The sequence below is a fragment of the Capra hircus genome, chromosome 6 (genome assembly GCF_001704415.2).
Source record: "Capra hircus breed San Clemente chromosome 6, ASM170441v1, whole genome shotgun sequence".
NCBI lineage: Eukaryota > Metazoa > Chordata > Mammalia > Artiodactyla > Bovidae > Capra > Capra hircus.
Window position 1 is genome coordinate 111,474,893 of NC_030813.1, and position 13,794 is coordinate 111,488,686.

At 45.4% G+C, this 13,794-nt stretch overlaps 1 protein-coding gene across 5 annotated transcripts in view; it reads right to left on the reverse strand.

Moving 5' to 3' along the window:
* The window catches only part of PROM1 (prominin 1), a 126,861-nt gene that overhangs the window by 41,725 nt on the left and 71,342 nt on the right, over positions 1-13,794 (reverse strand). For all 5 annotated transcript variants that reach the window (XM_018049750.1, XM_018049752.1, XM_018049751.1 and 2 more), the window contains 4 exons: positions 12,859-12,922; positions 11,905-11,994; positions 4,867-5,084; positions 2,381-2,455 (listed from right to left, as the gene is read on the reverse strand). In XM_018049750.1, coding sequence (XP_017905239.1) covers positions 2,381-2,455; positions 4,867-5,084; positions 11,905-11,994; positions 12,859-12,922 — 447 coding nt within the window. The remainder of the gene's footprint in view (positions 1-2,380; positions 2,456-4,866; positions 5,085-11,904; positions 11,995-12,858; positions 12,923-13,794) is intronic.

A 13,794-nucleotide genomic window follows, 5' to 3' on the forward strand; every position in this document is an offset into this window, starting at 1 on the left:
TCAGTTCATGTTAAATGTTTCCATGTATTTATCCCAGTGTTTCTCAGCTGGGGGCAACTTTGTCCCCCAGGAGATACCTGGCAATGTCTGGAGATGTTCTGGTTATCACAACTGATAATGTCCTTGCCATTGTCAGGCATCAGCCAGGGATGCTAATACATACTCCACAGTGTACTGGACCAGTCAAAGTGCCCTGCGGTTAAGAAACCTTGATCTGTACAGTGTACCACATGTAGCTATGAAGTGAAACTCTAAAAACAGAATCTTATTTTCCAAAGCAATTGCATGATAAAATTGGAGATCTAGTCTCAGGGAGAACTATAATGTCCTAAAACACAACTTAGAAAGAATACAGACTGCAGTGAGGCTCAAATGAAAATCAAAGCAGCCATGCCACGCTCTCTCACTCTTGGGCTAAATCCACGAAAGGACAATGTCATTATTTCCGAGCAACTTACCTAGAGAGCCAGACTTCTGTCTAGAAGGGGTTTAATTTGTGTTCCTTAACTGTCTGCTGGTGTATTTAGACATTTGCTGGGAACACTGTAGTGATTACCACCTCTTACCAACTGAATGTCTGTCCCCCTGGAATGTATATGTTGAAATCTTGACCCCGAAAGTGATGGAATTAGGAGGTGGGGTCTTTGGGACGTGATTATCTCATGAGGGTGGAGCCTCCATGAACGGGATTAGTGCCCTGTTAAAGGGGACCCCCGGAGAAGGCAATGGCACCCCACTCCAGCACTCTTGCCTGGAAAACCCCATGGACAGAGGAGCCTGGTGGGGCGCAGTCCATGGGGTCACTAAGAGTCGGACACGACTGAGCGACTTTACTTTCACTTTTCACTTTCACGCATTGGAGAAGGAAACGGCAACCCACTCCAGTGTTCTTGCCTGGAGAATCCCAGGGACGGGGGAGCCTCATGGGCTGCCATCTGTGGGGTCGCACAGAGTCGGACATGACTGAAGCGACTTAGCAGCAGCAGCAAAGGGGACCCCAGAGAACTCTCTCTACTTATTGAGGATACAATGTGAAAACCTAGAAGAGGTCCCCCTTATCTGAACCCAACCAGGCTGGCAACCTTATCTTTGACCTTTAGCCACAAGAACTGGTCAGAAATACACTTCCATTGTTTATAAACCACCTGGTCTATGATATTCTCTTATAGAAGTCCAGGCTTCTCAAGCGGCTCACGGGTAAAGAACCCGCCTGCCAATGCAGGACATGTAAGAGACGTGGGCTCCATTCCTGGGTCAGAAAGATCGCCAGGGGAAGGAAATGGCAACTCCAGTATTCCTGCCTGGGATATCCCTAGGACAGAGGAGCCTGGCATGCTGCAGTCCATGGGGTGGGAAAAAGTCGGACATGACTTGGCGACTCAACAACAACAATCTAAGTTACAAACTTTATAAGATTTGTGGTGACAATAAGTTCCCACTTTAGCTTAGCAACATTGATGCCACGAAAGGGAGGTTCATGACTTGCGTTTCCTCAACAGCAGCTAAGCCGCCCAGGACACTGGCACTTGCAGTGGCTTTGGTGCACCTGACCTCTACACTTATCTGTGTTTGGACTTGGGGAGGTCAACCATCACAAGAGGTTTAATGTCTAGAAAAGGATTTACAGATCTTCTGATTCCATTCCTTCATTTAACAAATAAGATGACGTCAGCATGCAGAGATCGAGAGTTTCTAACGACTTGTCTGAGGGGACACTTACTTCCTTAGCACATGTAGATGAGTGTTGATACATAGCTGATGACTTCTTTTATGTTCATGCTTTAAAGGATGGAGTTGAGAATAAAGCTATTCTCTCCCCTCTTCAGCTCTTGGGGAAATTCCAGTATTCTGGACCAAGGTGGTCCCTGTCATTTTTTAGGGTTTAAAGTCTTGTGGGACAACCAAGACAGGAAAGCAATAGTCACTGTGATGAGGAGCTTAACAAAGAATATTTGCGATGCTCTAAGAGTGTATTAAAAAAGGGTTCTGATCTGGTCAAGATGCCCAGGAAAGGCCTCATTGAGAAGGTGAAATATAAAACTTCAGGTAGCTACTAGTAGCCCAAGAAGCTGGGCAAAGGACAGGGAGAAAAAAAGAAAATGCCAGGCAGAGCAGAGAGTCTGCACATGAGCAGAAGTGAGGAGGGGCACCACACGGCTGCCTCCCTGGCAGAGTGTGAGAGCGCCTTGAGTGAGAACCAGCACAACGTCCGCCATGACACCCATCTGGTCCTGGAGAACAATATCCATCACCCTTCTTGGCAACTCGGCTCATGAATGTCTCTGCTTTTTCGCTGTTACCTAGTTCCTTATGCACTACTCTACTCTTGAAAATCATCTAAAATAAGCTGCTGTGTGTTTTTTTTCTCTAAAGACCATACCTTTTGGACCAGGCTGGACAAATCTGTTTGAAGAAGTCCATCAAGCTGAGTAATGTGTCCATCCAAAGACGGGAGCTGAAATTTTATAAAACAAAGTATAAGGCCAGGTGGTTACCCCACACCCCCAATTCTTTGTCATAAGCAAGGGATCTTCTTAAATTCAACTCCTGAGACATCTATATTATAAAGGGTGTGACCTACATTTCTTCTGAACAACAGCATATTGATGGAGGAAAACCATTGGCTCAGAATAGACCCTACAAGTACTGATTTTACATGTTTGGAGGTCTCCCATAGCAATCAGCTCAAAGTGAGGGTAAGAAATTTAACACAGATTGAATACATGTGACCTCACATGCGACTGAATACCAGGACTAAACATTGTTGAATACAGTTGTGAACAGCTTCTTGAAAAATAGCCTTATAAAGAGAATCCCTGGTGGGTCTGTGGTGGAGAATCCACCTGCCAGTGTAGGAGACGTGAGCTTGATCCTGGGTCGGGAAGACACCCTGGAGAAGAAAATGGCAACCCACTCCAGTGTTCTTGCCTGGGAAATCCCATGGAGAGGAGCCTGGCAGGCTACAGTCAATGGGGTTACAAGAGGTGGATATGGCTTAGCAGTGAAACCACAACAGTCTTCAAAAATGTCAGTGTCACCAAAGAAAGACTGAGAAACTGTTCCAGGTTAAAGGAACCAAAGACACATGACAATTAAAGACAATGTGTACCCCAGACCAGACCTTGCACTGGGAAAGAGAAATCAATTTTAAAGCGCTTTTTTTTTTTAGAAAAATCATCAAATTTTGATACAAATTTTGGTGGTATTGGATCAGTATTATGTTACCTTAATTTTGGTAGTCATAATCATTATGTAAAGTTAGGAAACACATCAAAATATTTAAGGGTACAAAAGCATGATGTCTACATCTTTCCTCTAAATGAGAAAAGAGCAGAATGCGTAGTGTTGTACCCATATAGACGATAGTATAAACAGATGACAGGTACATGGATAAATGGATAAAATAGTATAATTAAACAAATGGAGCAAAGTGTTGACAACTGGTGAATCTAGGTAAAAAAAAATGTAGGCAGGGAAACTGGTACCATTGTTACAAATTCTCCGCATGTTTTTTAAAGCACATCACAATTAAAAGTTACTCCCCAAAGGATTCAATTTCAAAGAATTTAGATGCAAGTATATATCCTACATATCGCTGTTCTATGACAACAAAAGTTACTGTAGTAGATTCAACACAGTATTGAATGTTAAGTGTTTGAATAAAACTGATTCACGAAATGTGACAGTGAGAAAAATCTATATTAAAACATCATTTTATGTAAGTGTGACGTGTACATATCACTGGGCTTCCCAATGGCTCAGTGCTACAGAGGCCACCTGCCAACACAGGAGATGCGTGTTCGATCCCTGGGACAAGAAGATCACCTGGAGGAGGAAATGGCAACCCATTCCAGTATTCTTGTCTGGAGAATCCCATGGACAGAGGAGCCTGGTGGGCTACAGTCCATGGGATCACAAAGAGTCAGACAAGACTTAATGACTGAGCAGGCATACAGGTACATATCACTATAATGAAACATTAAAAATATAAGTACTTATGATTATTTTATCTACATCCCAGAATTCTGTATTTTCAAGTTGCTTCAAAGCCTTTGTTTTCCTAATCTTTTTGGGATTGTGAGATATTACCTTATATTTTGGTCTCTGTGGTTAACATACCAGGCCTATCATTTAAAAGCACATTTTAATGTTTAAAGGTCTGCAAAAAGGCATTCTGCTTCCTTTTTCATTTTTGAAGCTGAATTCATCACAGATACATTGGTCCCAATGCAGAGAGGGAAGGGGGAGAGGCAGTGCCAGGATTGGGAATGAAGAGGTACAGGGCACTGTGGATAAAATGAGTTACAGGATCCACTGTACAACACAGGGAATATAGCCGATATTTTTAAAAACATACACACTGAAATTGTCAAAGTAAAATAAACAGAGAAAGAAGAATGGTGGGGAGCTGAATTCATTCTGAGGGTGGTGGTGCGCGCTCAGTCATTTCTGGCTCTTGGTGACCCCACAGACTGTAGCCCACCAGGCTCCTCTGTCCAAGGGATTCTGCAGGCAGGAATACTGGAGTGGGTTGCTGTGCCCTTCTCCAGGGGATCTTCCCCACCCCAGGATGCGTCTCTTGGGTGCCACACATCGGCAGGCGGATTCTTGACCACTGGCGCCATCTTGGCAGCTCATTCATCCTGATACGTTTCAAGCAACGAATGGCAGAGAACTCTCAGGGAGCATTTCCCATCCTCCCTTCTCTCCAGCTGCAGCCATTCCCACGTGGTGGCCACATCACCAGGAAGGCTGACAGAGATCCCCCCTCCCCCCGGCCACCAGTCTCCTGGTGGATGAACCACACTGAACCCTCCCCAGCCGTCCCAGTGACACCTCCCTGGAGCAGGACTGCCCTCTCCTCACGTGATCAAAATTGGCACTGCCATCCAGGACGCTCAGAGACTTCTTGATGCTGTTGCACGTGGGCGCCACTGCAGGTAAGGAGCACTGGGGATCCGTGAGCGTTTGCTCCATGCTTGTTTTCACATCTCTCAGGCTGGTGCGAAGATACGCAGATGAATGCTTCATGTCCGTTAAGACAGAGTTCACTTGGACCAGGGTATCTCTGTTAGTTTTCATGTCTGTTAGGAACACAGCCCGCTTCAGAACAGAGGCACCTGCTGGGCTGACCAGTGGGGGATAAAAATCCCTTCCCATCTACAAAAGGACCTTCAAGGAATTTGAGATCAACTTGCAAAAATGACACTTGAAGGCACCCAGGAGAGCCCGCTATGATGGGCAGACTGAAAGGGGAATACGGGGCTGCTGTGGCCCCGCCTGCCTCTGCCAGCGATTCCAGCCGGCTAAGTTCCCCCACCTGGGGGCTCTTTCAGACTCACGGGGCACATATCAGCCTAGGAATGGGACTGGGACTCATGGGCGCAGCATTAAGTGGCTGGCGTTGGAGCAGCAGCCACAAGAAAAGGTGTCTCCACCCTAGCCTTGCCCAGCCTTGAGGAGGTCAGCCCAGACACCACCAGTCCCGGGTAGCTTTAATTCACAGGAAACCTGATGACACCCAGACAGATCTTAGCGATGGATATTTAAAAAGCTGGAAGTAGACACAGCAAGAGATCACAGAGTTGGTCCCTTATCTGCCGAATCTAAAAAGACATGATACAAATAAACTGACTGACAAAACAGAAACAGACTCACAGACGCAGAGAAAGACTTTATGTTAACAGACTCACAGGCATAGAGAATGAACTTATGGTTGCTGACGGGGGAAGGAGGAGAAGGAAATGGCAACCCGCTCCAGTATTCTTGCCTGGAGAATCCTGCAGACAGAGGAGCCTGGGGGCTGCTGTCCACAGGGTCGCACAGAGTTGGACACGGCTGAAGCGACTTAGCAGCAGCAGCAGCAGGGGGGAAGGGTGAGGGGAGGAGATACTCATGGACATGGACATGGGATGGACATGTACACACTGCGATACTGTAAATGGATAACCAACAAGGACCTACTGTGTAGCACAGGGAACTCTGCTCACTGTTATGTGGCAGCCTGGATGGGACTGGGGTTTGGAGGAGAATGGATACATGTGTATGTATGGCTGAGTCCCTCTGCCGTGCACCTGAAACCATCACAACATTGTCAATGGGCTATACCCCAATATTTAATTTTAAAATAAATAAATAAATAAAAGGAGAATGTTAAAAAAAAAAAAAAGAGAGAGAGAGAGAGAAAAGATCCCAGATTTAGATTCAAGCAGTCTAGGTACAGATTTCAACATAGATACTCTCTGTGTAACCCAAAGCAGATACCTGAATATTCTTCAGCAACTTCCTCATCTGAAAAATGATAAGGCCACTGCAAGGTTTATCACAAAATGTGGGGATCAGAATGATCAGAGTGAAATCCCTCAAGGACAGAGTCTGCCTCTTTTATCTTGGAAGCCTCCAGAACCTAGGACACATTCTTATCCTTGGCAATCCCTACAGATTGTTTGCTCTCTGATTTCTCTGGTGCTCAGGAATCAATATGCATGACTAGGCAGGTAGCAAAACTTAAAATCACAGCATAAGAGATGTGAAGTTTAGAGGACACTGCTTTTTGTCTTCCGGGCTCACAAAACAGATTGTGGAATATCAGGTCACAACAGGGTGTTAGTAGGAAAAGTGTGATATGAAGGTCACTCAGTCATGTCTGACTGTTTGCGAGCCCATGGACTATATAGTCCATGGTCCATGGAATTCTCCAGACCAGAATACTGGAGTGGGTAGCCTTTCCCTTCTCCAGGGGATCTTCCCAACCCAGGGGATCGAACCCAGGTTTCCCGCATTGTGGGTAGATTCTTTACCAGGTGAGCCACAAGGGAAGCCCAGGAAAAGTGTGAACGCCCTTAAAAGCTGGTTTCCCCAATTATCTCTGGCAACCACGTAAAACTTGGCTCTAAAACCACACACACTTTAACGCTTTTATGTTGCAGTCTCACCGCAGTTCTTCAAGCTACCTTTCAGGACTGGATCAAAATTCAAGACAAAAGAGTGTCTGAAGCAAACCCCAAGATTTTCTGTTCCGATAAGGTGAGATCCCCATTTGGGATGAAGAGGCACACAATCCAATCCTGGAAGCCTCCCCAGGTCTTAAAGTAAGTCACCAGACCTAGGCTGGAGCGCCACCTTGGATGACACGGGCAATGCCATCTCCTAAGGGTAAACCTGCTGAAGCCTCACCTAGACTCAGAGACTCTCCTCGTTAGCCAAGAGATGACCCAACCAACCTCCTAATTTGCAGATGAGCAAACAAGGTCCTGAGAGGTGAAAGAGTTTGCTGAAGATGCTATAACAAGGTAGTAGAAGAACTACTATCTTAACAGTAATTTGAGATAATAATATAGACTTCATCAAAGAGTCACTCTGAGCTCAGACTCTCGTCTTTTCCACCTACCTCCCAGGTTCAGCAGCAAAGCATGGAGCTGGTACCCGGCTCACATTGGAGGCTCAATAAGTATCTGCCATAGGGCAGCAAGAGCGCGGCTGCAACTGGAAACGCACACGAGCGCGCAAAAGAGCATCCCCAAATATGACTCACCACACAACGCGCACCTCATGCTTTAATGTGAGCCCTTTCCACTTTGGCTTCAGGATGAGTCGTTTCAAGGCAAGAAACGAACAAAAACGACAAGAATGACGGATGATAAAGTGAGTTGAAGGCCCAGAAAATGTGAGTCCATTTAGGGACCATGTGTAGGGACCACGTGGCTTATGGGTGGCTATACTGCCATGTCCCAAGAATGACTTAGAAATAACTCAAAGGCTTCAAAGCATTTCCTAAAAGGTCTACTGGGTGATAACTCTGGGAGTCATTCCAAGCCTACCAAGATCCCATATAGTATGTATCTAAAGTCAGGGGAAAGATATTTTAGATTCTCAATTTTAACTAATTAACATTTACCAGCTCATAGCATACTTCCTTTATAGGTCCTGCCTGCCCTGCAGCTCAAACATGATTTGCAGAAATCCATTTGCAGGTTTTTGCTTTCTCCAAAGGCCACTAGGTACATATGGCTGCAAAGAATTTTTAGCAAAAAATAAAAAAACTTGGTGAAGCAGTTTCCTAAGTACTGGCAACACCAGAGGCTAACATTTAACCACACAGGCTGGTTTTAAGAAATATATAAAACTCCAATAATACGGAAAGCACTGAAAAGAAAAATAAGGTCTGTTCTAATTGATTTCGATCCAGCTAGAATTGTAAGGCAAATGTTAAACATTGGGCAAACCAGGAGGCTGACCCATTGGAAAAGACCCTGAGGCTGGGAAAGGTTGAGGGTGGGAGGAGAAGGGCGCAATAGAGGATGAGATAGTTAGACAGTACCACCAACTCAATGGACATGAGACTGAGCAAGTTTTGGGAGTTGGCGATGGACAGGGAAGCCTGGTGTGCTGCAGTCCATGGAGTCTCAGAGCCAGACATGACTGAGTGAATGAAAAACAATGACGAGGCAAAAAAGTGAAGTACGTGTCAACTTACACACTTTTGCACAGTGCTTATGTTCAAGTAATTTTGGAGCTGGAGGAGACCTTGGCAGACCAACACTCCAGTGAAAGGGCTCAAGAGGGGTCTGGGGTGCAGAGGTGCCCGGCATCACCTTGAGGTCACACCAGCTCTTTCTTTTCGATATGTATTGATTTATGTGGCTGAGCCTGGTCTTGGTTGCAACACACAGCATTCCTAGTTGCAGTCTGTAGGATCTAGATCCTGACCAAGGATTGGTGAATCCACTGGTGAAGTGCCAACATTTGACGCTATAATGAGTGGACCCAGAGGATCCATTGGATGCTGGAGGCAGTGGACAGGGAAGGTTTTTATGTGTCTACTGGACACAAGGGAAGAAGTTGCAAGGTGAAGCAGCAAGGAGCCACTGGGCCCCATTCTTTGCTCCTAGTTCTGTTCCTGCCAGTTAAGTAATATTTTCTGCTAAGATGCAGGACTGGGCGGGGGAGGGGGTATTGGTGGCAGCTACAGAGGGAAACTTCTCTGGGAAAAAGTCTGGGCTTCATTTTCCTTCCTGTGGCCAAAATGCTCAAACAGCAAGTGACCAAGACATCGCAGAAAACTTGTTATTCAACTCTATGACAATCCTGAGCTCCTTGTCTCAGGTATAACCTGGTTACCTGGAAAAACTGAGCTAAAATGGGCGGTTTGTAAACTGTGGTCTGTGCATAGAATTCAAAGGGATTTGTGAGCTTGGAGGAAAAAAAAAATATACCAGACCAAACTTCCATCCTATTTCTACTAGCCCCCAGTTACACTTTCAGCCTCTGATTTCTCTTATGAATGTAGACGGTGAATCTCTGTCAAGGCCTTGACTGTCCCTGAAGAAGGCAGAAATCATTTCATTTCATATTCAGTGTTGTCTGGTGATATTAAGACTGCTCATCAATACTTTAAAGGATGGTATTTATGAGACCCCTGCTACATACTATTAGTTAATGAGCTTTTTATGAGACCCCTGCTACATACTATTAGTTAATGAGCTTAGTCAACAAACACAGGTTACTCCATTGCAAACCCACTTTTCTAATACTCTGGTACTCCAGCCTGACACTCTGCTATGGAGGCTGTCATCTGATCGTTGTCGTTCGGTCGCTCAGCTGTGTCTCTTCGTGACCCCATGGACTGCAGCACACCAGTCTTCCCTGTCCCTCACTGTCTCTCAGAGCTTGCTCAAACTCATATCCATTGAGTCATTGATGCAATCTAACCATCTCATCCTCTGCCATCCCCTTCTCCTCCTGCCCTCACTCTTTCCCAGCATCAAGGTCTTTTCCATTTTATAACTAATGCCATTTAACTTTCAATAAAAGATGATAGCACGCGGTTCTGGGGCCACATCTTGGCCATGATCACAAAGAGCTCGTTTGTAAGTGTGGTTGCTGGAGGAAAGAGAGCTAACACTCAGCTGTAAGAACATGTACTAATTAACAGGAAAGAGAGGTTACACTCCTTGGACGGTGAGCTCTTCATCTAAAACACTCTGTTCTCTTTGTGCATATTTTTCTTTCGATCATGTTTTTGCTCCACAGCAGGCCCTCTTTCAGTTTTTAAAGATTACCATATTTCCTTGATTCACAGGCTCCTTTCACTTTCTTTTTTACATTTTAACTTTCATAAAATGAGGATGCATATTTAATCAATATTGCATTTAATGTGATTCTTTTCCCCAAAAGAGATTATTTATTAATCCAATGGTCTATACGATATCTGCTGCCTTAAAATCAAAGAGTATTACAGTCTGATAAGGAATCATAAATAGCACAGTATATACTGACTAGGAAATCAGAAGCTTTTCATTCTCCTTCCTCGTGTGTTGAAGCCTGGAGAGGAAACTGATGATTGTTCCCTGTATTAGTTATCTATTGCTGCAGGAGATATTATTTGGAAAGTCAACAGTTTAAAGCTACAGAGATTTATTATTTCACAGTATGTAAGGGTCAAAACCTGGGATTGGCTTAGCTGACTGGCTGGGCTCAGGATCTCCCAGGTCTTACAGTCAAGCTGGCAGCTGGGGCTGCATTCATCTGAGGACTGACCAGGGCTGGTCCATCAGCTTTCTCAGTCAATGACCTGGTTGGCAGGAGGCCTCGGTTCCTTACTACCTGGGGAAGGAACGGCTCATCTTCAACCCATAGAACCAAGATTAACCATTAAATGAAAATTTATTTCCATTAGTTTAAGCAGATTCATTGTGAAATGCTGGACAACTGGTATACCCTAACAATATCCCAGGAAGGACAAAAGCAGGAATCCTTTTTTGTTGTTTTCTTTTTTCCTCCTCCATCCACCTTCCTTTATTTAGATACCACTGAGCCTCTGCTGTGATTGGTGATGATTTAATCATGGGGTAAGACTCATTCTAACTGATCTAAAGATCAGTTCAGTTCAGTCACTTAGTCATGTCCGACTCATTGCGACCCCATGGACTGCAACATGCCAGGCTTCCCTGTCCATCTCCAACTCCCAGAGTTTACTCAAACACATGTCCATAGAATCGGTGATGCCATCCAACCATCTCATCCTCTGCATCCCCCTTCTCCTCCTGCCCTCAATCTTTTCCAGCATCAGGGTCTTCCAATGAGTCAGTTCTTCACTGACCAAAGTATTAGAGTTTCAGCTTCAGCATCAGACCTTCCAGTGAATATTTAGGACTGATTTCCTTTAGGATGGACTGGTTGGTTCTCCTTGCAGTCCAAGGGACTCTCAAGAGTCTTCTCCAAAACCACAATTCAAAAACATCAATTCTTCAGTGCTTAGCTTTCTTTAGATAGTCTAAAGGTAGGCCTTGCTGTTTTAAACTTCAATCCTTAACAGGGTTAAATACATAGTCTAGGAACCCAGTTGTCTCTGGACAGAGATAATACCGGGCTTCCCTGGTGGCTCAGATGGTAAAGAATCTGCCTGCAATGCAGGAGGCCTGGGTTCAATCCCTGGGTTGGGATGATCCCCTCGAGAAGGGAATGGCAACCCACTCCAGTTTTTAATCTGGAGAATTCCATGAACAGAGCAGCCTGGTGGGCTACAGTCCATAGGGTCGCAAAGAGCCAGACACAACCAAGTGACCAACACACACACAGAGTTAATATACACATATATACGCATGTATACATATGTATTAGTTGAAGAAGGTTCTGTAGCATTTCGGCAGATGAAGCACATGCTGCACGGGGTCTGGAGGAGAACACCTTCAGGGACTCACATCAGAATGAACGCTGGGATTCACGGCTGCATGGAAAGTAGGGTGCTGGCAGAAGAGACTGTGAAGGGTGTGGGGCCAGGTGTGGAAGGAAGGGAAGGAAGGAGGAAGGAAGACAGCGAGGGAGGGAGGGTGGGAAGCTGTGCTGTCCCAGTGGAAGCGGGACAGGTGGACGCCGTCTGGGTCCCGGGGCTGTGCCGCTTACCTTTTGCCAAATCCTTGATGTCCTTCAGCACAGGGAGCACTTTGGGTTTGAGACGCTCGTAAATGCTGTCTCCCACCAACGAGTTAATATCTAAATCCCAAGAAGTATAAGGGACATTGAGGATGGGCTCTTTCTCTCTTTGCCTCTGACCTCTAGGTCCCAGGGCAGGGTCCTGTGGCCTGGTTTAGTCTTTCCCACTTTGCACCTCATAGCCCACTTGGGCAGAAACTGTTATGTGGCAATTTCTTGGCACATGTCAAAGTGCCCACACCGGCTGCGCCCCTCAGAAGACTTAGCGCAGACTTGGTGTTTCTTCGACCCGGGAACCTGTGTGCCTTCTCACCTTGATCCCTGGCTGCCCGCGTCCCGCCCTCATCTCCAGCTGGACCAGGGTCACTGAGCCCTGGCTCTAGCGACACCTGGAGGCGGATCCTTCTTTGTTGCTGGGCTGCCTTGTAGGACTTTTAGCCACATGGGACTTTTAGCCAATGAATGGGACCCGACCTGATCGGGACATTGAAATTGCCTCCAGGCATTACTGGATGTCTTGAGGGCAAAAGAGGACCTGGTTGCTAACAGCTGAGCACTCGGGAAACAGCACCGCCCACCCCTCTGTTCCGGAAGCCACAGCTCCTCTGGGTCCCGCTCTGTCTTTAACGGCAGACGTGACAGAGACCCACTTCTTCTCTCACGAGGGGAGTGAAGCAGAAGTGCCGTGGCTGCAGGAAAGCAAGAGCATTTTCACAATAAATGTGAGGTTTCAGTGTCTTGAGTCACCAACAATGCACTGTCAGTAACACCAGGGAATTACGGTTCTGTTTCTCCCCTGTGTTCACGCAGAAACTGGAGAAACAGCATACTTCGTTTCTTAGTCTATGTTTTACGGGAAATGACCACAGCATTTTCTAGCCAAGACAAACAACCAAATTTGAGGCAACGTTCAATGTTACTCACTATCCAAATCCTCAAATGCTTTCTCCTTAGGGTGGGTAAACTGGTCCAGTATATAGTCGATTTGCTTAAAAAAAAAGGGAGGGGGGTTACATGAAAACTCCTGTTGAGGTCCAAGCTACAATAAAAAGAGATTTAACATCTGAAAATTAGGCAGGACTCCCAGGTGGCTCAGTGGTAAAGAATCCACCTGCCAAGGCAAGAGACGAGGGTTCAGTCCCTGGGATGGGAAGATCCCCTGGAGAAGGAAATAACAACCCACTCCAGTATCCTTGCCTGGGAAATCCCATGGACAGAGAAGTCTGGCAGGCTACAGTCCATGAGATCACAAAGAGTCGAACACGACTGACCAATGAGAACACACATGCATACAAATATTAGCAAATCAGTGTTTATAAAACAGGTTTCATTACCAGAGCAATTTCAAGCAAACGATGTGGGGTCAATTATATTGCCAAGAAGAAAGGACAGTGACACCAGAGATATCGCTTTTTAAATAAATCATGAGATCTTTAAAATGCTTAAGCACTTCTATAATAAGTATTATGTTATTATAATAACATAATAAAGACAAAAAATAAAGTGAAGTGAAATAAGAGCATGCATGCATGCATGCTAAGTCGCTTCAGTCATGTCTGACTCTGTGCAGACCCCATGGACAGCAGCCCACCAGGCTCCTCTGTCCACAGGATTCTCCAGGCAAGAATGCTGGAGTGGGTTGCCATTTCCTTCTCCAGAAATAAGAGCACTAATTCTGAAATGAGACTTTGTACTCTTGAAAAAAAAAAAAAATCACTCACTAGGCCTTTATTCTTTTATCTACAAAATTAAAAGACAACACCTGGATTTCAGCAGGTTCAAATGTGATTCCAAATATACAAGCAATTCCAAAAGGCCTTAAACACAAAGCGTCAAGGGAAATACAGGTTGTGGTCCTTA